Genomic DNA, 25,822 nt, shown 5'->3' on the forward strand with positions numbered 1-25,822 from the left:
GCCTAGAAGACCTCCGGAGGTCTCTTTTGCCAAATTATTCTCAGATCTGCGATTCCCAGGTAAAAAGATGACACCCCAGGAAAAAGTTCTCCATAACAGTCTGGACATTTGTAGATCAAATGGATTCTTGCATAATTCCAGTTTTGGAAAACTTCAGTTTAAATAAATGCCTAAGTAGGCTGTAGTCTTCTGAAGCCTGTCAAGATCATGTTGCTATATATTTTCTAGCATCTCAAAAGGCATTCAGCTTTATGTGGAAATTACCTGTAATTCCTTTACTTATAAGATCTTAGCCTCTAATAAAGCTATTAATACAAAAGAAAGTACTGGTCCAGTTGGGGAATCAGCTACTGTGCGAAACAGATGGAAAACTGCTCGTAAACACAGAGAGACACAGCCTCCAAAGTACCAAGCCATGGAGCAGAATGTTAAAATGTTCTTTTCAGATAAGCCGGTTCTCCTTTATTCTGGTTGGAAAGAAATGTAGTCAAAATCCCACTGGAGTAAGAGGGTTTTGGGTGCTTTGGGTTTGGTTTTTTGTTTTTGAGTATTGCAGAAGTCTCCTTTTATATCACATTAAGTTAATGCCTGTAGACTATTTTATCGTTCTCTATGGGGAAAATAGATACTGAATTTTTCCTTCAGTAATGTTGACCTTGGGATCCTAATCATCCTTTTGTCACAGCAAAAGGGTTTGGGAGTTGCTTCCTCTTCTTCTGAATTTAAAAAAGCTAAAAATCATTTTATCTGAGAGCAGTGTCTTTTTTGAGTTTGCTGCCAGAAAACAGCAGTTCCCAGTCAATACCAGTCTTACATTTGGTTCAAAAATCCTTGGTAATCACTTTGGGGGAAAAATTAAGAAAAAGAAGCTTTTTCAGAGCCAAAGTTGCATTTATGCATTCAGATTAGGTCTTTCTAAAAATAAAACGAATCGTTTATACCGAAGGGGTACATTATTCATAGGTTGGAGTATGTTTATACACATGTAAAAATGTGTTATATGCATATGTCTTGATAAGTTTAAATAAACTTTTTTGGGGTGAACTGTACAATGGAGAATTACAATAGCTGTTCAAATATAAACATGCTGTAAGAGACTCCTGGATCATTGAGTCCAATCGCCTGGTATTACAAGCCACTGCATAATTTAATCTCCCTCACTATGCTCTATCCTAAAAGTAATTAGGAGTTCTATGTGCAGTGCTCCAGCTATTCCAGAGTCCAATTTTTCATTATATGAAACTTTCTTTAAATTTCCGGTTAAAGTAGTTACCTAATTTAATTTTAGTTGAATAAAATTAACTAACAGTTGATTAATATCTATTGGTTCTTTTCTTTTCCTGGCATTTAAAATACTCGATGGAGAATATTAACATCTATTCTTGGCCTTCTTTTTTGCATGCAAAACAAGCCTCTTTTTTTTTTTTTTTTTTATACTTTCATCTCATAATAACAGCTCTCATTTCTTCGAGTCATCCTATTAGAGCTTCTCTGTGCCAGTTCCACTTGGAGCTGCTCTCTTTTAGGTAAGGCTCCCATAATAGCATACAATACTCCGGATGAAGTCTTACCATTAATACTTTTCTATTCTTAATGAAAAGACTTCTGACTTGTACATCCTAGGATTTTGTTTCCCTTTTTATAGCTGTGTTCGCACTACTGTTTACTGTTCATTTTCTGGTCAAATAAAACTTCACATTCCTTTTCCTCATGGATATGCCCAGATGATGATGACCTTCCGGCTCGTGCGAGGTTTTTTTTTTCTGGCACTTGAGTACATGATTTCACATGTCATGCTGTTCAGCTCATCACATTTCTCTTTGGTCGTTTCGTTATGAACTTTGTTGTCCTTTACTGGGGTGCTTGCAACAAATCGAACTAGAATGACATTGCCTCCTCTAGGTTAATAGAAATTTGACTACCAATACTTTTGTGCTTATGGGTTCCGGAGGATCCTGTTTCATGATAGTGGACTTATGCAAGAGCTTCCATTCTGATAGCCTGCAGTTACATTTGTATATTTCCACTTTTTCTTCTACGTGGTATCTTTTTAACTTAAGCTGTTCATTTTGACCACTTGAAAAAATCAGATTGTGTTGATGATGTAACCTTTTACACTTGGTGCAGGTGACTCACTGTTTTGTTTTACCTCTGGATGTCGTCTTGTTTCACAAGCGGGGCATTTTTATTTTTTCTTTTTTTAAAAAAGAATCTCGATTGGATATAGTTTCCCAGTAGAGAGAAACAGAGCAGTAATTTAAAATTGTGTGTGTGTACTTTAAGGACTAAACTGTAGTCAATTGAATATTCTCTTATTTCTCCAAATCCTTACAACTTCAGACTTTGTTGCCTTCTGCAGGGGGGAGTAGCTATACACTGTGCGTGTAGTCTCTGTACACAAAAAATTATAGGTCGTTGCAATTAGGATATTTCACCAAAACCAGTTATCCCTATTTGCTATATTAAGTGAAAAGATAATTTGCACAGTTTCCGGATGTTCATTGTGCAGGAAGGAAGTCCGTTGGAGTGCAGCATCTCATGACTTATATGAAGTAAAAATGTCAACGCATGAAACACTGCCAGAAAAGATGGTCACTGGTGAAATGCAGATAAATTTGCTAGATTTTATTACAAGATATTTCCTAAATGAGATAACGGGCTTAGAATTTAATATAGAATGCAGAGAGGCTCTCGCTTGTACTTATTGCTGTAACCCCCAAGGGCAGCCAACTTCGGTATGTGCCCCGTTGGAGGCTCAGCTCTCGCTCTCTTCCTTCAGTGGCCGACGTCTGAGGAGGACTCTGTTCGTCTGCCTGAGATCCCAATCCTGAATGCAGTTCTGGAATCGAGTTCTCATCCGTCACTGAGTCCAGTCTGGGACTGCCCCAGTGCCCGCCGGTGACACGATCAGTGATTGTCATCCGGGGAGCTTGACACAGTTTTGTATATATTTTATTATTTTTCTTTTTACTTTAATATTAATATTTCATTAAAGTACTTTAGTTCCTTCGAAACTTCTAAGTCTCTCTGTCTCCTGCTTCTCTCTTTGCAGAGAGGTAGGGGAGAGCATCTGTCTGTCACCCGGTGGCCAGTTCTGCCCAAACCATGACAGGCATAAAGTGAAGTATAAAGGTGATTGGTTCTGTTTTACCTCAAACCAGGACACGTGGCAAAAACCACGTTAGGTGCACTTACACAGTGATGAGCTATGAGCTGACCAGTCAGCAATGACACACCGGGCTTATAATACGTAGTTCTATGAAAACTTAGTGCTTGGTGTTCACTGGTGGTTAGAAGAGCATGCTAAAAACTACGAGGAAAGGAATAGAGAACAGAATAGTGAATGTTAGCCCGTCATTTAAACCCATGATATGATTGTATTTTTAATTTTATGCCCAGTTCTCATTCCTTTATGTCCAAAAGGAGGAGGCCTGGTACAAGCAAAGACACAGAAGAGCAAAGCTTTGTGGCTTCTGTAATTGCCAGCTGAGTGATGCCCCTACTTGACTTCTGCCCTTCTTCGTATTCCCCTTGCGTTCTGCTTCTCATATTTCTTCTTCCCACAATTAGGAGCATGTAGCTGGGAGATGTGACAGTGTCCAAGTGAAGGGCAGACGGTTTAATGCTTAAGGTGGAGTCAATTAGGAACGCAGACATGCTCTTCTATGAGATAGCTTAGATAAGAGCGACAAGGGGGAAGAAAAAGTTACTTATTTCATTTGTACTATACTAGATTCTTGATGCCAGATGTATTCATCCGTAGCGTTCTAAGGTTTAACTACCATGTCAAACAAAGAAATAGTTTGTCAAAGGAAATAAAAATCCTGTAGGGCTTTATCAGGCCGCTCCAATACTGTCAACTGCTGAATAATTAAGAAAAGAAAAAAAGCATCTGTGGGTCAGATTGTTTTTCTGTTTATTATGTCATAGTATTGCCACTGAGTCTCGAGGTCTAGACTCATATTTTGTTAACAAGGCAAAGGCTATGCAAATATATTCCAAGTATCAGTAGCACCAGGTCTGTCAAAGCAACAGTTATGCGGAGTCTTGAGCAAGCTCTCTCCATGAATAGAGCACTTTAGAGTGCCAGAATTTATGATGTGGAAAAGCATTGTGCAAATTTGCTTTGTTAGCTAAAGAAAATTTAACAATAGTTTCATTTATTATTCGGTTCTGCAGGGAGGAAAAAGAGATGCTTTTTATATGCTGTGCGTCTGTGTTTTTATAAGTCTTACAAAATGCAAATCAAATTGTAATAGGAGTCGTTTTAAACCAATTGGATGTGTGGGTTGTAGGTAGGAGTAGCCTTTTGACAGTTTATTGCATATTGCTTTTTAAATCATCAGCGTACATTCTGTTAACTTCAAGTTCATGTTTTATATGCAGATAAATATGTCAATAAAATAGACCTTTTATTCAGCTGATGAATGAATACCCTTGGAAGTTGGATAGCTATATTCTAATCTTGGAATAGACTTGACTACAAGGTTATTTTGCACTTTCTTCATAATCCTTTGTTTATGAACAGGTTACTATGTATTTCTGAAATTATGAGTTTAGAGGAGAAAGCACTGGGCACTGCAATGATTTAACTTTCTTTGCTAGGAAAATCATTTACTTGATGTGAGATTCTGTTACGGTTAGATATTCCTTCTTCGTTAACATCCGTATATGCAGAGAATCGTTAATTACTGATTTAGGTAAGGTAAAATATATCTAGACAGAAGAAACCAAAATGTTGCAGGGGGGGAGAGCAGTTAGCAGACAAAGTACACTTTTCTTGTTCGTTCAACAGACAGGAGAGACAAGTTCTTGTGTGGTTTCATGTATGGTATTTTGGTCGTTACGCAAAGCTGATCACACTTGATCAGTAGTTGATCAGTAAATCTGATTGAATGATAGATCTGTTTGTGAGCCTTGCCCCTGGTCTGTAACCCTGAATATAATTTCAGATTCCTCTGGGATTGGGTGTTGACACCGGGGAAAAAGAGGGTATGATCTGCTCATTCCATGCATGTTGAAAAAACGTGTCTGCAGATTTGAGTATTCTTATGTTCAGGGGCTGAAAGATGTTTATACGCAGCTGTTATGTTTCTGATGTCAATTTGTACTTTTCAACTGGCTGATGTATATCCAGATTTTTTTCTGTATTCTACAGGGTTTTGGCGACTGAATTAAGCGGCGCTTTTCTTCCTTCTAAGGCCGGTAGCAACATCTCTTTTAAGTTCAATGAAGCACCATTGTGTCTTTAATGAAAGTATGAATTTATATGTGGGTTGTTGGGGAGTGGAGAGCAGATTTTTATAAAGATATCTTTTAAGATGCTAGTATAGAAAGAATAAGGAAATAATGCATAAGATTTATCAACTCTAAGGAAAGTTGCTTTACTACCTCTTCTTACAGTGAAAAATAATTGTAGAAACAGAACTTGAATAATGAGATGAACATTCACCCTTAAAAAGTGATTGTGCAAACTCTCACCAGAAGTGCTACAGCACCATCAAAACTTCTTGCAGTAATTGTTAAAGTAATAGTAGTTATTAGGAGAACTTAAATAACAGGCTGATTCCTTAATGTATCTCATATATACATACTGGAGCTGACGGGGTGCTGTGGTTTCATTGGCTGTGGGAATTACCGCTTAAGTCTCTTCTTGCTTTAGAGCTATGCGGTAGCCTGTCTGCTTCCACTCGTGACTGAATGGAGAACCACAATGGCTGTGCTCGTAAAACCAAAACCGTCCAGAAATGCTGCAGTGGGGCACGCCTGCACCCGTAGAGACCACAAAACCTTCTGCGATCTCCATTTTTTTTCAATTATTCCTCTCAACTCTGATTTCTATGATCCTGGAAAACGAGCATTTTTGAAAGCGCGTCCAGTGGTTTTGCTCCCTGATATGCCGGTTTGCCCAGCAAATCGTTCTCTGCTCTGTCGGCTTCATTTGCGCTGCACTGCGTTCCTTGGAGGCTGTGTGAGGACAGCAGGGGAGGGAGGGCAAACCAGTACAAAAAGAGCCGGAAGTGTGGAGGAAGCTGATCAGCTTTAACGTTAAAACCAGTGGCAATAGAGCTGAGGCTCACCAAGAATGTTTGGTAGACCTGAGATGATGATGCAGGTATTCCACTGCTCTTGCGTTACGTCCATTAAACTTTATAAAACTAGGGTGTCCTATCGCTGGGAATGCTAACCTAACATACACCGCAAACTAAAATCCCCAGATGGGGCAATGTAAAGTCCGAGAAATGTTTATGATTCTTCTGATGGATAGTGTGTTATCCTTTGAGCCGTCAGGTCTCATGAATGAAAAGCAAATATTTCTACTGGCTTGGTTCTTTCGGCACATCTGAATGATGACAGCGTATTACATATTTTGCACATATTATGGCATAAAGGTGGGATGCGTAACAACATTATGTATTTTATAACAAAGATTTTAACTCTGGCTAGCGGCAAATTGCATAAAATAATATAATTTGCTCTTATTACTCAGCAAGGCTTTGTGTTACTTAGAAAACTTTAAAATACATTTTTCTAAAATTTTGGTGAGGCGTATAATTTTGAAAATTGCCTCAATAATCACTAGTCTTATCCTATTAGTCTTCCATTTGGCCAGAAAGAAATGACTTCCTTAATCTGTAATTTAGCCAGAGAGGAACATTGTTTGTTAGGACCTTAAATTTTCATATTTGTTTTTGACGGGACTGAACATACCTGCTATGAAGGGTGTCTAATATGGTAACATTTCTATTTCTGAGGTAGTCTGTGGAAATGATCTTTAATATTTGTGGTTTAGATTAAATAATTATATCTTTTTCTTTAATTGAAACAGCGTTGATAGTTGTGGTGGTGCAACACCTCCCCCTTCCCCCTTCAAGGCCACTCAGTACTTGGCGTGATTTCCTTCCAGCCCGGGTGACGTTAACAGTACAGTGGACCAGAACGTAACATAATGGTCTAACGTGAAATAAAGAAAAGGTGGAGAGCAACGGAGCAGAACCCAATAGTGTGCCTGGTGCCCGTGGCTCCTACCGTTTGTGTGTGCCTGGTCCCTATGGCTCCTACTGTTTGAAGACAATAACCATAATTGATCACTCCTGACAACGTATGGATCATGGCCACAGAGGGAGTGGATACCAGGACCCCAAGATCTAGCAAGGTCTGGCCTTGCGTAACTGGTGGGAAGTACTGGAATATTCCGTGGTCCGAGCTGGGTCGGAGTGGAAAAGTACCTGATGAAAGTCAATTATCTCAGATTCTATAGGTAGCGAGTCTAGTAAAGATCCTTTGAGCTCTTCTGGATCGCAGTGGGCTGTGACCAGTATCTCCCCTGAGCTGAGACGCTGCTCAGGCTGACACCTCGAGGAGAGGGCGAGAGAATCTTTCTGGAGCCACAGCTACCGCCTGTTGACGAACGCTGATACATTGTGAGTACTTACCCTAAATTTGAGAAAGGGAAATTTTGACTATAGGCCAATCTCTCTTCCACCCACCTCTCCACCTATATGGTTGGGATACACACATTGGCCTTATGGGAGTGGATGTTTTTCCGTCTGTCCGTGCATGTGCAGGTCTTTAAAGCGGTACCTTTTGGCTCTTTAGAGTCACTGACTGTTAAGAAATTCCCGATTCTAGCAATCACAGACCTCTGTGTCTGCGCACGTGCGCTTATGTGCTTTGCTTATGTGTATATGTATTCATTTGAAATCTGTGCTTTTTCCCATATGTATAGGTATTTGGTTGGGACACCTTATAATAAGTTAGTGTGAATCTTGCCATCTGTGAATCTGTAATTAAGTCGCACTTGAGTTATTTTGTTCACTCACTTTGTAAACCTCTAAACCAGTTAAGTGCTGCTGAAAGTCAACCTCTTGATCTACCTTAAATCATTACTAAATTTTGAATCACTGCTAAATCATAACCATGTCAAATAATCATTAATAAATTTTGAATCACTGCTAAGTCATAACCATGTCAAATATTTCCATCCATGACAATAGGTTCTTCAATTTAGAACAGTAGTTTTTACTAAAATTGTGTTCGTGTTAGTGGACAGAATAGCGGAATGCATACTTGAGATAAAAGTAAAAATGAACATGAGAGTAATGAGCAATCTGTTTTGAGGCATCCTGAAATTTTTTACAGGCGTGCTTGAGAGGTGGCGAGAAACAGGTTTTGGTGCTTGGAGTCAATAAGGCATGAGGAGCGAAGGACAACATCGTTTTATGGAATAAAAAAGGAGAGGAAGTCTTGCTGGAAATTGCAGGAGAACAATTAAAGCAGGAAATAACTACTTTCATAAGGGTTTGTATGAGAGAGAGAGAGAAGCCAGGCGATTGACAAGAGGAGACAGAGAAAGGCAGGCGTTTTCATCTTTGGGGTAGTAGTTTTGACAGTGTAAGAAATTCAGTGTTCTACAGGTTAATACAAAAAGGGGTTTCTGTTGGGGTTTTTTTGGTGTGACGTCTTCAAGTTACGTGGAAAGAAGTATTTAACTTTTTAGAATGTGTGCAAACCTTTCAAGCGTTCCCTACTCCGAAGCAGGAGTACGCAGTATGTAAATGTTTACCAATTCATAAATACTTAAAATGACATTTCTGTGATCTTAACACTCAGAATAAAATCGTTATTATAGCCCTCAAGTTTGAAAATATGAACTTACTTGGTTCTATGGAAATTGCTTTTCACATACGCTTCTTCCTGTTTTCGGGTCTTTGTTAATCAGTGGCTGAGATTTGGTTTCATAATTTTGTAGCACAAAACCCAGCCTCGACTGAACTGTCAGTTCTCAAATAGATATATGGGCTTTTTCCAGAGCTACAATTAATTTGTTATAAAGCTAGGAGTGTAATGACAAGGTTTGTTTATAAGTTGATAGATGTTATGTTTTAAAATTTTTGTTATTTTTTCTTTGCAAACATGAAAACCATGCCAATTTCCCGTTTGTCAAAGGTCATTTAAAATCTTTTGCGGCATATTCAGATATGGTTTTTGGAGAGGGGTGTTGCACTGAGGCAGAGTAATGCTTATGGGTAGGATGCCGGAAGTTCCAGGCATTTATGACTGGAGTACGTTGTGGTTTGCTTCTAGGTGTGCGTGGCCCGGTGAAGCGGTGAGTGAAAGTCGCAGCTCTCTGACAGCTGCTGACTGACCTGGGTGAAGTGAGTCAATGACATCAAACCAGGTCTGTACCGATATCCTCATTACAGCTGGTGCTAATTGGCACCCCTGTTGGCAGTCTCAGTGGAGTTACTGAATCAAACAAAGCTCCAGTTGGTCTCCTCGGTTGATGTGCATTGGCAAGAATTAGCTGGAAAACTTTTGTTTTCCAGTTCTCTCAAAGAAACCATTTATTCTGGTTAAGTAGAAGGTAGTTTTCGCTGTTGACAAGGGCTCATCGCTTCCTGACTTTCTATGTATTCATACGTAGAATTTGTAAGGGGAGCAATGGTGAAAGATCAAGAGCAAGTATTGTTATAGACATGTAAAAAATGCTGAAGCACCATGAAAGCATAATCGTACTTTTCTGTGAAATTACTTGAATGACTGATGTCACAGCAACCTCTGTGACAATGGAGAGAAACTAAATAAGGGAAAAGATTTTTCTCTGTTTGTTTTGTAGAAGCTGTATTCATGCTTTACTTTTTTCCTGTGTGCATCCCTCTCAGCTGAGTGAAATAAAAAGGAAATATTTTTATAAAGCGTTGTAGAATACCAGAGGTTAACTGAAAGCAGAAGAGCCTGAAATACATTAGGAAACTTCGAACTCTCTCTCATTCTGCTCTTTCGTATAATTGAGAAATGTGGATCCAGTGCCGTCTATCAGAATTACTACGCTGTGTCATAGCGTGATATAATGAAATACTGTGTTATGACCGGAGCGCATGATTCTGAACCCGAGGTTCCCTGTTATTTCCCCACCGTAGCAAACAGTACAAGAATTCTGCAAGCTCTTGAGGTTATTGCGCAATAAAACCTATGAAGTCCCCAACATTCTCCAAGAAAAAAGTATTCAAGATTTTAAAAGAGCACTGGGAACACGGACAATCTAGCCAATTTAAAAAATAATAAAGTTATTTCAGCTCTTCATGGTCGTTTTATGTTTCTAAAATACTCCGAATATGTAAAGTGCTGTTCAATTAATATTCTAAAATATTTTCTCTTAAGCAAGACAATTGGATCTACTTAGATTGTAACCTTCAAAGATCACCTAAGATGATTAAAATGCTCTCTGTGCGACCCTTCGTAGTCTCAACAGCTTTTGATGTTTTCCCCAAGACCCACCTAAAACCCTCATTCAGTCTTGGTCTGTAATGTGTTGATATGCTCTCTCTTCTCAGGCTTTTTTGAACTATAAGCTTGGCTGCTTTATTTGGTATTTAGGGATGTTCCCTGGTTTAGCTTTCCTGCTTTTTCCGCTAAGCGCTGTTTTTGCAATGTGTTAAGACAGAAAGGGTAATAGACAGATTTTCACGCTACACAAGTATGGTCATGAACATAAAACTTCTAATGCCCAAAGAAAACATTGGAACACTGAAAAAGAAAGCAAAAAAAGCAAAAAAGAGTTTCTGCATACCTGGGGAAAGCAGAAGGCATGTGTCTGTCGGAAAGAAACATTTTTAGCGTAGGGTACGCAGCTTTTGTTATTTATTTGAGGTTATTCTGGAACCAAGATTTACGGATGATATAAACAACCGTCTGAAGGCAGAAGGAACCGAGGCTAAATTAAGCATTTTTAGTGAAAATCATATGTGTTATAGGCAGTTATTATTTGAACATAGGTGCAAAGAATAATGGACAAGGGAAGGTTTTTATTATGTTCTAATAAATGCTTCTGAATGCTTGATAAAATATTTTTCTTTAAACGGCTGTGTCATGATTATAATCTAATAGATTAGTCCTTGTCATCACTATCATCATTGTAACTATCCTATCAAAGAAAGCATTGATATTTTTATTTCGTTTCCTAAGATAATAAATCCTTCCTAGCTGTGTACTTGGTGTGATTAGCTGAAATGTACGAGATGCCCAAGATGCTTAAAATTATTTCTTCTAGTCCACAAAGAAACAGGAATTCAGAGAACTGGCCCAAACATTTTAATATAGTCATTATAAACTCATGAAATGCATCCATTTTTAGTCAAGATTTATATTCACCGAGACACCTATATCCACTGTTGATACCCAAAACGCAGCGTAGAACAAACAGGTTCTATACAGAGGCTATAATTTCGCGCAGCTGAAAGGCTGACATCAAAATGTCAATCTAATTCTTTTTCAATCTCTTTTTATTTGCAAGCTCCAATACGTTTTCCAGCTGAAGCCTCTCTCTGCTAAAGAGTAAATTTCAACTGACTTCAAGTATACTTCTTTTTTAACTACCTTTTCCTAATCGCAGAGGGTTGGCGGGCCACAAATCCGGGGCCGCTGTCCCAAACATCTCCGCCATCCCCCATACTTATGACTTGTTTAAAGAAAGGTAATCGTATTTCTAGCGAGTTATAAATGCGGTTCCAAATAACTTTTTCAGATTGGTTGGTAGCACAGTACAGCTCTGGTTCATAGCGGGGATTACGGTCTGCTGGGGGAAAGAGGCGATGGCGATTGGTAATTTTTTTCCAGATCTCATTTATTTTCGTCTCCCGCATTACAGAATTGTAAAGTCAATTTGTTTGCACGAGTTGTACAGTTAGAAACACTGCCCAGTTGGACAAAGTGGTACAGATTTTTAAGGAAATTCCTCTCATTATATTGAGGGGAAATATAATCTCAAAGCTATAACCGTATAGCTTAAATTGGTTTAAATAAGTTAAGTGGATCGTTGTGCTTTTCAGGAGCTGTCAGTTCTTATTAAGCTGCATAGTTGAATTTAATTATATGCTGGACAGTACTCAATTCAGAAATGCATATGTGTGATCACGATATCCCACGTGAAATCTGTCCGTTCAAGGTATTTCCCGGGTTTTGTGCTGTGTTAAATAGGTTGATTCATTCTGCTCTAATGAGTATACCATTGTGTAACTAAATGTTCTTCCATCTGGTTGCATTCTTAACTTCTTCCTTTTAACAGAGCTTTTTCTTGCCCCCCCGACCTCCCCGGTAGCATTTCCTCACTCCAGTTGGACGGGTGCAGAGAAGGTTCTGATTCCCTTTTTTTAAAACTTTTTTTTAAAACTGTCGCCACCGTAGTTGACTAAATTACGTCATAGTGCCAGTTGTCTTGATGTTAAACTGACCTGAAAGAAGGATTAGCCTTAAAATTATATTTTGAAAAAGGTTGTGTGCCTTTGGGGTTTTTGTTTTTGTTTTTGTTTTTTCAAAATTACTATAACGCTGAAGTGTCAAAAGATATATGGGCAACTGTCCTTTTGTAGCTGGAACAGTTAAAGGAGTTACTGTCTCTCTCCATTCCCAGCTGCCCGTGTAACTTAGACAAAATTACATGAGTTAAGCTGGTGGACCTGGTGGTAATTTGAATGCTAATCCATGGTGCTGAGGAGCAGTTATCCCAACCGTCATCAAAACTCAGATGGGGAGGCGGTAGCTGCTTGTTAGGGGCAGAAATGGATTGCGTTTTGCAGGTACTGCTTAAAAATGCAGCAACACGTTGGTTAATCTTTTTAAATCTTTGTGAAATTCGTTGACGTTTTGACAGAGAGATAAAATACTTAATTGTAGGTCACCTTATATGTAAACAAGAATCAAAAGTCCTGGTTTAGACACCCAAGAAAGAGTTGGGCGCTTCAGAGAGATGTCACCTTCTCCCTTGCCGTGCCACGCCACTTTCCCTTCCCACTACAGGAATATTGAGCAAGAACCACCTTAAATCGAAACTACACTGAAGTATTTGATCTGTTTATGATCCAGCGCACCTAATTTCACCCAATTATTTTTGAAACAACAAATACCACTACCAAAAAAAAAAAAAAACCAAAAACCAAAACCCCAAAAAAAACACTGAGAAAAAAAGTGTTTGTCCCCTGGCAGGAACCCAGGATTTTTTTTCCTGGCAGGTCAGTGTTAACCACGAGGCTGTGCAGTCGCGTTCCATCTCGTCTGCTTCTCCTCTGGGTCCGAGAACCGTTCATTCTCTCCTGCACTTTGGTCTCCCTTGACTAAGGGCCCTGCTCAGCGCCGTGCCTACCCTGCTGGTCAGGCCGTTCCCGTTGAACGTGGAAGGTGTCCCTTTGAGTTCCTGCGTGTTGAAAAAATGAAGTTTTAGTCAGGTTTCCATTTCCTTGAGATCGAGTAGGAAGGGAGTGAAGAGTTGAAGAAGCGTAAGTCAGTGCTGATGGGTGGGTTGGACTAGTTCTCAATGTTGCCATACGGAAAGTACTTAAACTATTACTTTGGGAATAGCCCTAGTGCTGTTGATGAGACAATGAGAACTACTGTGGAATTCTTGCTATACAAGGGGAAGGCACTGCACCGTTATACTTAAAAACGAGGCCATTTATTTGTTGTTTTCTTGCAGGAAACAGGTTCAAGCTCTACTAGGACCATTCAGCCAGTCAGAGGCTTTGTTAGTCTCGTCTGGAGTGGAGCCGGGGACTCTAGATGGAGTTCTCTTGGATGCTGGCTGTTCTTCTATGCAGTTTGATACACCCGAAAGAGGTTTTTCCCTGCAGAAGGATGGACCCTTGGACATGAGGATGGATAGTGACAGGTACCTGTTGATAAAATGTCTCCTGGAAACTCAAAGACTGTGTGCTCAGCAACCCCCGTGCATTTCATTTTCCCTTAAGTTGAAGAATTCTCATCATCAAACCACGTCTAAGTTTGCACGAGTATACTGTCTTTCTTTTGCCACCACGCCTTTTTCGATCTTCAAACTTAGAACTCTGGTTATCGTCTTTTCCTTCTTGGAAATAAGAGGAAGGTTCCAGTGATGAGTAATTAAACCAGTAATGTTTTTGTTAACTATACCACCAAAATTCTACAGTTTTGGAGTATAGCGTTACAGGGGCATCTTGCTTTCAGAGGCCTGTCTTCTCCCTTTCATTTCCGTGGTTTCTCAGAGGGTACTTGATCTACAGCCTCACAGTCCTTTACTGCAGCCCCTTTCCTTTGCTGCCACGCTTACTATGTGTGGAACCTTCGGTTGCTCCCTCAGGAAAGGAGCAACCTCCCTCTTTTACTGCAATGGCCACCTGACCCAGTTACTTCTCTCTAAAAAGAAACGTACTATAAAATAAAGAAATAAAATCCCATCCGTGATAGCTCCAATTGAAATCAGATAGCAGCATTGCTTTTAACACACCAGTATAATGTTGTCTTACGCGCCCGTAGATTTATTCTAAGCTTTCCTTAGCAATATTACAAGCTTCCTTTCACATTGTGTAGGAGGCACATCAAGCTTACTTCGTTGTCAAACTAACAATTACTAAATAAATCGCCCCTATTTAAATTATTAGAATTGGTGTTTAGTACGTTCAAGAGCATGAAAAGCAATGGTGGGACGATTAATTTCTACTTATGTAGCAGTTTTCATCTTCAGACAACCGGATACATTTCTGTAGCGTTGTGCCTTTTACATGAACGTGATGTCTGCTTTATAGATAATGGCAGTGATTGTGTAATGCATTACTGGGAGAGTGAAAATTTTTGCTGTGTGTTTTGATGAACCCGTAGTCTTCAGAAATGTCGTTTGCTCTTTCATTGCTCGCATAGAGGCAATGGGAAGCCTCAGTTTCTAAGGAATTACCTTAACGCATTAATGTTAAGTCTTAACACGGGAAATTTCATGATAATTGCTTTTTCCAGTTTTGTGTAAAAAAGCTCACGTGATCCTCCTGGGATTTAGCCCTCAGATTTCAAGAATCTGAACTCCAGGCTTGTTTTTGTGTCATGAGAATACATACATGGAACAGGAGCACAAGAACAAAGGATACCTGTGGCATAACAAAAGCCTTACGCTACAGTTGTTGCTATGATACTACTTGCCTCTGATTTCTAAGTTTTGTTATCTTTTGTAAGATACTGCAGGAGAGTAATAAGTGCCTGGAAAATATTCTGCGCATTCATGTATTTATAGAAGAGAATTTATTAAGTAGGTTGTATGTTTTCTCCGATTAGTAAACCCATGTATGATGTTCATAAAATACCTTGAACTATTTCAATAGTGAAGTGACGGAGGTTTTAAAAAAAATTAACGTTTGGCTTATACTGTTTATATTCTAATTCCTGCCATTTGCAATATTATGTCATTTCTGGTCTCTCAAAACAGGACTTGGATATAAATTCTTATGCCTTTTAGTGAAAAGCAAAGTCAAATTATTTTCATGAGCAATTGTTTTCATAGCAGGAGATGTGAAAGCAAAGATCCTTGGGATCAGTTCTGAGCAGAAAACAACATATAATGCAAGGTGACTAAAATGAACCCATAAGGGGCAAGTTTATATTCTAAAGCTGTCTAAATAAAAAGTCAGACAGCATTTCCATTTTAACATGATACTGAAATATATTTATGCTTGTCAACTCATTAAGCGTAGTTTATGGTAATAGTTGGAAGTTTCGGCCGTTCTAATTGATGTTAAGGAGCAAACTCCATTTAAAGTAGCAAGGAAAAGGATTTAAAAGGCGCAAGCTCTATCTGTTTTCATAGGGTTGCTGTCTCTCATCTGCAAACCTCAAAGGCACTTGTATGCAGTGTGTGTGTTTGACTTTATGTCTCAATGCTATGAAGCTTCACCTCTTGTCAATGAAAACTGACGTCAGTGAACTAATTGGCTCTTCTTGTGCGTAGGTACCCTGACATGCCCACTGCTGCTGATGTTGTGAATGCTTTAGATCAACAGGCGCTTGCGTCCATCCTGAGAACATACGGGGAGGAGAGGCACGCCAAGAAAATCGCTTCAGCCATCGTTCAGGCACGCAGCGTATACCCCATCACCAGAACTCAGCAGCTTGCAAGCATTGTTGCAGGTACCCTCATTAATTCTCCACAGTGGCTGAGGAGAAAAAATATTAATCCCCAAAGTCCCAGAGGGATCTATTTGTACTTGAAATCATGCAGGATCTAATCCTGCCTATTCTGCTCTGATGTCAGCTCGCGCTTTTTTTTGGTTTTTTTTTTTTAAGCTCCCGCTTTTTATATCGTAGTGTGACGATTAGTTTAATAATAGATTTTACATGAAGTGATTTATCATTTTGCCAGCCAAGTTGAAACACAGAATGACAGCAGCCTAGGGAATTCTTTATCCCAGCTATTGATAAGCCTTCAAATATCAGATACGTCATATACCTCTCAGTTTTAAATTTCTACATTTTAATTTTTTGAGGGGAAGTACCATGGCAGTTTCCAATTATGAATGAAATCGGGTTGTTTCTGTCTGCTTAAAGAACCAGGAAGCAAAAAGTAAAGCAATACGTAGCTTGCTTCACCTTGTGAATGCCAACTAGATCAGCCTGAAGCGACTATTGAAACACTTCATCTTATTTGCTCTTCACTGTAAACAACTTGAACAAAATGCAGTTAGGCAGGAACTGTGCTCATATCAAGAACCTTCATGTTTGTGTTCTCAAGTGAAAGTTTTCAAGGAAAAATGTAAGACGCAAATCCTGTTCATTAACATTATAACGTGTAATGTTGGGATATATTTATTTTTTTTTAACCGAGAAATGAAAATTACTGGGTCTGGTCACAATAAGTCTAAACTGCTGACTCATTTGAATATAGATCTTTAAAAAGGCTATCCAAATTTAACATTTGCTAAAGAAGAAAGAATTAAAAGTTTTAACTGTATCCTGAAGACTCTTTAAAAAATGCTGCATTCGTAAACACTTGTATTTCTTAGACTGGAAGTTTAAGGGACTGACTTTTAATGACCAACAAACAAATTAAATGGTTTGGATTTGTATAAGTCAGCACACCAGAGCAAAATGTCCAGTCAACCGAAGCCCAAGGTTTAAAAACTGATGTGACTAAAGGACCTGAAGACACGGCTGTTGTAAGCTCCTGCTGTAAATATAGCGAACGTGAGGAGCAAGCAGTCTTAAAAAACCCAAGAAGAATAAACACTGAGTCTTTTACAAAACTTGAAGTTACATTTTTAATACAGTCATTGTCGTCAATATCATAAAGTAATAATTTACTTTTTGTCATACGTATCTCATGCTTTTTGAAAACCCGTTGATTAGAAGAGTGTGCCGTTATTGAGATTGAAGGAACCGTATTGCTCTGCTAAAGATGTACTCTGTTAGAGGCTGTAAACAAGCAACTCGCTTCTGAACTAATTTTGTGCACTAGCTTGAACTAAGAAAACAGAAATACTAGTGCATAGATGACAGTGATCAAAGATCCCTTCGTGTTTAGCGTGTTGCATGTGAGTCATCACTTAATGGTCACTTTCTGTGACAATGAGAAGGATTTTTTGTTCTCACTTTCAACTCTTTGCTATATTTGAAGAGCAGCTTGATACGTGAATCAGGTATGCGTCAGATAGTACACATGCCAAAGACGATGAATCCTGCACATATCTGCCAAGACAGTAAATATGTATGTTTTGTGTGCTTTTTTTTTTGTTGTTGTTGTTGGGTTGGGTTTTTTCTTTAACTATGCAAGAAGTTAAAACAATTTTAGGACAATTACACTGATCCCTGTTTGGGCAGAACTTCTTCCAATTTTAATTTGACTCCTCCAGTACAGGAGCACTATGGTGGATCCTACTAGGTTTGGAACTTATTATACCTTAATAAAATTTCTGGTAACTATAATATATTTTGTTTAATTTATCACCTATCGTCAATATATACTTTTAAGCAAAATGATATCCGTGAAGCTATTGAGGTAAGCCAGAGCTGAAGTGCCAGAGACCACAGCTACAGGATCCTCTTGGTGGCACAGCACAAAAACCCCTCTAGTTCAGGATTTTACCGGAGTGAAATCTATGACCTATTAGTTAAATGTCAAGTCCTTTAAAAAATAAATATTAATTAGAATAATACATTCTTGCATTTTAGATTTTGCAGACTCTCTATGAGCATGATTATTTCTCCAGAACAGGATCAATTTTTTTGCCTAGTATAGAAGCCAGAAAATAAGCAAAAAATCTAGGCAACGGGGCTGGGTGTTTATGTCTCTTCCTCTGCTGGTGTCAGTGGCTGAGAATTCACATATAGGCCATATTTCTTTCACATGTTATACATTACTATGGCTTCAGGGTTCCTCGAACTCCAAAGTTTTGTCTTAAGGTCCAGCTGCTAACCAGAATCCCAGTGAATCTAGTTTAGAACTAGCCTGAAATTGGAAAATTTCTTTTTTTTTATAGAATGCTAAAATTCTGGTCTTGCCTACCGCTCCCCAAAAGGTTAGAGCATGTGTTGCTGTTGCTAATTGATTGGGACATAAGACTGAAGACTTTTTTTTAAAAAAAAAAAATGAACAAACAAAAAAACCCCACCCAGCTCCACAATAGTTAAAGAACAATCAGACATTTCTAAAATTCATATTAGCAAAAGTTAAAATTTTAAGGTATAGCTGGAAAAAAAATATATACATACATTTATATGTCAAGATTGCCCACAAGAGCTTGGGACTAACTCAGGTATCCAAGTGATTTCTTGCTCGCCTTTGTTCCAATTCAAGAAAATAATTCTATTTCTTGGCATAGAGCCTGAAAGTTATCTCTCTACATACTGTGCCAATGAATAATTTCATACAAAAAACCCTAAAAAAAAATGGGGTGGTTTTTTTGTTTTTCGAAATGTTGTGTAAAAGGATTCTGATCCATTTAAATAAGGAGATCTCCGAGAGCTGTGGAGACTGCAGTTTACATGGGAAAAAGGAGGAGGTTTCTATTGAGTCACGTGAACATCATCTATTTGTGCAGCAAAATCAAACTCCACTTTCACACAGCTGTCTGCAACGATGAACGCTCTGTAAATACTAAAGATCAGTAGTTCTGAACTGAAGGACTGTGAATAGATGTGTGGAGGTCTCTTAAGAAGCACTTCCTGATGGCTTTTGCTGAATCTCATCGAGTTGTTTGGAAACAATAGGTTTAACTCGATGTTCAGGAAAGCTGGTTAAAAATGGTGACATTTTTAGAATGTAATTTTAATATGCCTTTTCTGTACAACTGATCTATTTTCTTCTTTTCAGTGGGTAATATACCTTGTTACCTACTAGTTTTTGTTCAAAATTTAATTTTTCTCAGTGTTATTTAGAGACATAGTCTATTACCAGATCATTTTGAGATCGTGTAATCACTCACATTTAACTTGAAAGGAATTGATGAGGAGGTATTAAAGAAATTTGAAGTTTAAAAAAACTTTACTGGGTAAAGCCAGTCTCATTCAGATTGGTTCACATTTACAGACTTTAATTATCAGTTTGGAATTTGTAATATTGCCTGAATTTCAGATGGGTGAGAATTAAAACTGTACTGAGGGAGCCTAGACAAAAGGACATTAGTTGCGTCACAGAAACTTATTAAATGCAATGCTAATTCAACAGACGGATTCCTGCAAACAGGTGCACTATCTGAATTAATTTTTAAACTCTCCCACTCTCATACACTCTGGGGACTTTAATAGTTCGTATTGACAGGCACAACACGTTGCTAATTCCATTCACAAGCTTTAAAATTTCAATACATTTCAACATGTGAATCTATTAGATTTTTCTAAAGTCTAAGTAGCATCAGGGCATCCCAAAACTAAAAATGATAATTTCTCTCACTGGGATTTCAAACCAGTCATCTAGCCAGAAGTGTGGTGTCTTTATGAATGAAATTCATTTTACAAGCTTCCCATACAGATTTTTTTTATGTTTTTGTACGTTGTGCAGCCTGGTACCAGGAAGGATTTTCTTTTAGTGTCAGGGTAGTTGGAGGGGGCTGGGTGAGAGATTTTGTGCCTTAGCAGAAAGCGCAAATAGGTTTTTATTTATCTGTACCCGAGGACTAAGGGTTGGGTAAGAAACCTTTTCACTCCTGGAACATCGATCAAAATCTACTGCCTTTACTAAAAAGGTTAGTGTGGCACAAATCACTACCCCAGGTTTTATTAATTACTCAATCCCAGTCTCCGAAGACAGACCAGTTAAATCCTTGAACTTGCAAATGGTTTGTTTGCTTTTGGGTTTGGTTTGGAGGAGTTTGGTTGCATAAAGCTGCAAAGTGATGTCGTTTCTTTACCAGTTTCCTGAATAGTAGTATTCTGTACCGTTGTATTTGACCTGCAGCGCTGTTTGCGCGTGTTCAACTGAGGCAGGCAAGGTGGTATTATACTTACAGAATGTATCTGGGTTTTAATTTATTTTTATTCAGTGTGTGATAAATTAATTCACAGTAATAAAATTAATGTCACATTTAATTGTCATGGGAGATTATTGCAGGAAGACACTGCACGTAACAACCATGGCAGGACAAATGGAAGAACCTTCCAAAGACCTGTTAGTGTCCTGGTCATGCTGGCAGCCTGAGTGTCTCATTTCTTTTGTTTATCTATTCTGTATTGCAATTGCAAAATATCAGTGTTCATGATCAGACTACTAAAAATGTGACCAGATACCAGCATGTCATGTCATGTCTATCGAACCCCAGGTGACACCAAGCTGAGTGGTGTGATCGCCACGCCTGAAGGGTGGGATGCCATCCAGAGGGACCTGGACAAGCTCAAGAAGTGGACCCCTGTGAACCTCTTAAGGTTCAACGAGGCCGATTGCAAGGTCCTGCACCTGAGTTGAGGCAACCCCTGGTATCAATACAGGGTTGGGGGATGAAGGGATTGAGAGCAGCCCTACCGAGGAGGACTTGGGGGTACTGGTGGATGAAACACTGGACATGAGCCAGCAATGTGAGCTCGCAGCTCACAAAGCCAACTGTATCCTGGGCTGCATCAAGAGAAGCGTGGCCAGCAGGTCGTGGGAGGTGATTCTGCCCCTCAATGCGGCTCTGGTGAGACCCCACCCAGAGTAGTGCGTCCAGCTCTGGAGCCCTCAGCATAGGAAAGACGTGGACCTGGTGGAGTGGATCCAGAGGAGGACCACAAAAATGGTCAGAGGGCTGGAGCCCCTCTCCTATGAGGACAGGCTGAGAGAGTTGGGGTTGTTCAGCCTGGAGAAGAGAAGGCTCTGGGGAGACCTTATTGTGTCCTTTCAGTACTTAAAGGGGTCCTATGAGAAAGATGGGGACAGACTTTTTAGTAAGGCCTGGAGTGGTAGGACAAGAGGTAATGGTTTTGCACTAAGAGAGGATAGATTTAGACTAGATATAAGGAAGAAATTTTTTATGCTGAGGGTGGTGAAGCACTGGCCCGGGTTGCCCAGAGAGGTGGTGGATGCCCCATCCCTGGAAACATTCAAGGTCAGGTTGGCCAGGGCTCTGAGCAACCTGATGCTGATTGCAGGGGGCTTGGACTAGATGACCTTTAAAGGTCCCTTCCAACCTAAACTATACTCTTCTACTGTATTTAGATTTTTTAAAACCAGTTTTGAAGTAGATTTTTATATCATCCTTATTTGTTCAGAAACATAAAAGATATTTTGGTGACATAGAAGATAAATCTTCCAGTATTTTACCGAAATTCCAATGAGATTGACTGTGGAAATTTAAACAAAGGATCTCATTCTAGGCTTCTGGTTTTATGGTTAGGTCCCAGTCAAGAAGCAGACTCAGTTTTGTACCTAAATTACACGCTGTACTCTTGTGGATTGGCTTCATTTTTATCTGTGATACTTTTGGAAGCTGGAATACTCTTAGAATATCAGAAATGGATCATCCCCAGAAAACCAGCAGTATTTTTAGAAAATACTTGGGCTGCTAAAATATGATAGTTAAAAATTCTGGATCTGCTTTGAGAGGTGAACACCAGCTCTGGGTAGTAACAGCCCAAAACCGAACGTATGAAATTGATTCTCTTGAAGTCAGAGCTGTGAATTTTTCAGCAAGTGGCAGGAGAAAGGAGGTACTGCAGGAAGGGTGCAATACAACAATACAGGTAGAACTGAAAAAATGCACCCTGTTTTCTAACCCACTAGCTTGTTAGCAGCTACTAGTTTGTAAGGGAGCAGTGGGGTTTCATTCCAGTTACAACTATTTTCAGGAAAGTGAACGTGGCAGCAGTGGGCTTGGGTTTGGAAGGGGAAAGGGAAGAGTGAGGTATGTTTGCAATGGTTTTAAATGTAGACTTAGAAAAAGAGATAGGTTCGTTGTGGGAGATCTTTTACAGAAACAGTATTTTCTTATTCAAGAGACCGTGGGTTTTGTAATACAGTTCAAAAATACCCAGGTATCGGTGCGTCAACTTCAAATTCCATTGAAGAAAAATTCTGTTATGACGGAAACCAAAGTCAGGTCTTAAGGAGAATACAAAGCGATGTATGTTTAGTCACTTAGTGCGCATGCTATGGGAACGAGCATGCCCTGTGATATTTTTGGATACGTTACAAGCCGATTTTAAACCCTGCTGTTTCATTTAATAACTATGCAAGGGTTCTGAGCATACTACTAGTGTTTGTAGCTGTTAGTTGACACAAATGGCAGTCAATGGCTGGTTTAAGGAGTCCATTTTCAAAGATTCTATTTTCAGATCAGTAAAGAAATATGGAAACGGATACTGTGCCAGGCGGTACAAGCTCGGTGTCAGTTGGTTTCTCGGGACATCTTACCTTCTGAGCTTTTGAGTTCTCCTTTTAGTTCAGCTCTTTCATCAAAACAGGCTTTGTGACTCCTACAATGAGGGTATATATATATTTTTTTTTTTTATGATTTATAGAAAGTATAAACCGTGGTGTTTTCAAAGCCAGAAATTGTATTAGCTTGCTAGTATAACTTTTTCTGTAGTTTTTAAGTGATGGAAGAGCCTGGCTCCCACAGGTTATATCTATTTACTCTGTTTTGTGAAACAGAGTCTAAAGCCACGAATGCCTGTGCAGTAGTTTGTGTGGGGAGAAGCTGATCTTGTTGCCGCTTTCTGTCTTGAAGGATTCGGACCACGGGAACGGGAAGCAGCCATGGCTACGGTGGGTTTCTTCAGTTGATTCAGGCACTGTTAGCGTCACGGTCGGAGGAGGCAGGGAAAGTAGCTGGGAAAATTCAGTACGCAGAAACGCACCTTAGACACATCACATGCATAACAACAACTCTGTTAATAGTGACTGAATTTTTAAATCCCATTATTGGCCTCTCCCTTTGCTGAACGCTGATGATCACTTGGGTGTTTGTGATGGTGAACACTTGCGGTTTCTGACATAAATAAAACCATACCTTTAAAACTCCTAAGAATTCCACTAGTAAATTATTTTGTGCCAACGTACCGGATTATGATATCTCCATTAAATTTTCTTTAATCACCTGTGTAAACGTGAATTTCGTCAACTTGTTTTCAGAGGTACCATGTTCCCTTCTTTTACTCCACTACGTAGAATATCAATTACTTGATTATGAACTGCATTTACTTCGAACCCGTTGCTTTATTATGTTGTAGTTTAGCCCTGGCGTTGGATCAAGGCATTTTAATACATACATCCCAGCTGTATTGCCTTATCTCTAACGGGCCCTCTTGTTTGGAAGAATAATTCTTTCCAGTTATGCGCTAGCATTATTCATTCCATTTATCTTCGCCAGACTCCTGCGCCCACTTACATAATAGATCATAAGTTTACTCAGGTTTCACAGAACTTGTAAGACTATTGCACTTTAGTCCCTTTGATCCATCAAATCTGGCTTCTCTGGCTTTTTGCTCTATACGTGGATAATGAAGATTCAAGCCTAAAATACATTAAATAAAGATATATTGAAGTTTCGATTTAAATTTCAGTCTCTACAGAGACTTGTATAACTCGTAAGAATTTTGGAGAAAAGAGGAGGGAGTTTTGTGCATCTAGTAAAAATGACTTCATCTGGTGAGTCTTCGTGCAGCAAACTCATACCCTGACACGTTCTACTGTTTAGGCACGTGAAAAAGCAACAGTGTCAGCTGCATTTTCTAGATTTCTCAAGGTATTTGAGGAAATACAGGTGTTGCAGTAAACAATTTTTACCCCCAAACATGGATGCCTCTTTTAAGCTTTACATAATTCATTGAAAGATACTTATCACCAGGTAGACATTGTCATCTTCTTATCTCTAGCTGTGAAGAAATGCTTAATTATCTAGAAGCAGTTAAAATTGTGTGTCCGTCATATATTAACGTTTTTTTTTTCCTTAAAAGCGTAAAACAATTCACCACAAATACTGAACTGACACCGACTCCGCTGAGCTGTACGGTGTAGGGCTTACCTCGCCCATCCGCGTTTTTTCCCTATTTTGGTTTCAGCCGTCAGTCTGTGTTTTAATTTTGCGAAGCATTTGAGGAAGGAATTTCTGTGAAAGATTCTAGGAAAAAAACCCAACAGCCAACTGCAAGCCAGGTCAGTTTCATAGGGTTTACTTTCAGAAATGGGAAGTCAAAGCAGAAAATAAAGATATATTATAAAGAAGGAAGCTCACCGTTCGGGGTTCAGTTGTAAGTATGCTTTCCTGGAAAGTCACCGTGCGTGAGTGGATTAATGTCAGGATAGCGATGTAGAAATAATAAGATATTAACACGCACCTCTTAAAATTTGACAGGTGCTTTTCCCGCATCAGCACTGTATGCACGAAGAGACTTGCTTCAGAGACCTACGCACGTCGCTACCAAAACTTTCCAGGGGCTGCGGATATTTGTAAATGACGAGCTCCATGAACTCCTTCTAGGGCTGAAGACGGCTGAGAAGTTTCTAAAACCTGGGGGTCGCCTGGTAGCCCTCTCCTTTCATTCACTAGAAGATCGTATTATCAAACGTTTTCTTCATGGAATAGACATGACAGAAAAGTACAATCTTGGCTCAAGGCAGAAGATAAGACAGGCTCAGAAAAATTGCTCCAAAGAGGAAGATACACGAGAATCTCCCCGTGGAAAATCCAACTCAAAGTGGATCTTTATACAGAAAAAAGTTCTCACACCCCAGGCCAAGGATGTTCAAACAAACCCAAGGGGAAGGTCGGCCAAGCTAAGAGCTGCTATTAAACGCTGAAACGAAACGTATGGTTATATAATTGTATAATTTCCTTAAATTTTGTTTTCCAGAAGGCTAATTGGACAGATAGGATCAAACTGAAAAAATAAAATGAAGGCTGTTAGAAATTATTTCTTTCTTACTTCTGTGCTTCTTTTTTATTAGGATGTAGCGTAGATCAAAAGGTAAAGTAAATGTAGATATGTGGGTGCCACTAATTGTACAAAAAAGATATCTTTTATAAAAGAACATCAAACCCAAAGTTTGTAAAAATTACAGGTATGAGGTATTTACAGTATTTCCTTTAGATTGAATTTAAAACCCTGCCATTAACACTATCAGTTCAGTAGATGACTGAGACAGACACATTTTTATGGGGTGGACAGTACGCACTTGAGTCAAATAGTTGGTTTAGTCTAGAGTAAGTTTAAACTAACCTAAGAATCCGTGATATATAAGTCTCTGTATCTCAGTTGATTTGTTGCATGAATGTCTGTGGGACAAGAACTAGTTCTTAAAAAACTGGTATCAGTATCTAATGTTCTATCCAGGAATTTGTGAAGAGGCTCTTACCTTTTTTTGAAAATAAATAAATATTTACATCTGAGTGAGCGCCTGGTTATTTACTGTTTATGGATTCAAAATGATAAATGCGTCATGGGAAAAAAAGATACTTAAAAGCCCACTGTGTGCCCTTGGACACCACAAGCAAGCAGGCAGAAGATTTTTACTTGGTCGTTTGGATTTCTTCTTGTGGCCCTAACTTCTGTGCATGGATCCAGTACAACTTTTATGTGTTGGTGGTATTATAATTAACCAATCAAAAAAGGGGCGTTGTGGGTC

General features: G+C 39.1%; 1 protein-coding gene across 1 annotated transcript in view; it reads left to right on the forward strand.

The window, feature by feature from the left end:
* Nucleotides 1-25,580, forward strand: part of METTL15 (methyltransferase 15, mitochondrial 12S rRNA N4-cytidine) — a 97,545-nt gene extending 71,965 nt beyond the window's left edge. The window contains exons 3-5 of the mRNA XM_082485343.1: nt 13,472-13,663; nt 15,743-15,921; nt 24,552-25,580. Of these exons, the coding sequence (XP_082341469.1) occupies nt 13,472-13,663; nt 15,743-15,921; nt 24,552-24,997 (817 nt within the window). The 3' untranslated portion in view covers nt 24,998-25,580. The remainder of the gene's footprint in view (nt 1-13,471; nt 13,664-15,742; nt 15,922-24,551) is intronic.
* Nucleotides 25,581-25,822: the final 242 nt, after the last annotated feature.

The sequence above is a fragment of the Vanellus vanellus genome, assembly GCF_965231255.1.
Source record: "Vanellus vanellus genome assembly, chromosome: 6".
In the NCBI taxonomy this organism is placed as follows: Eukaryota; Metazoa; Chordata; class Aves; order Charadriiformes; family Charadriidae; genus Vanellus; species Vanellus vanellus.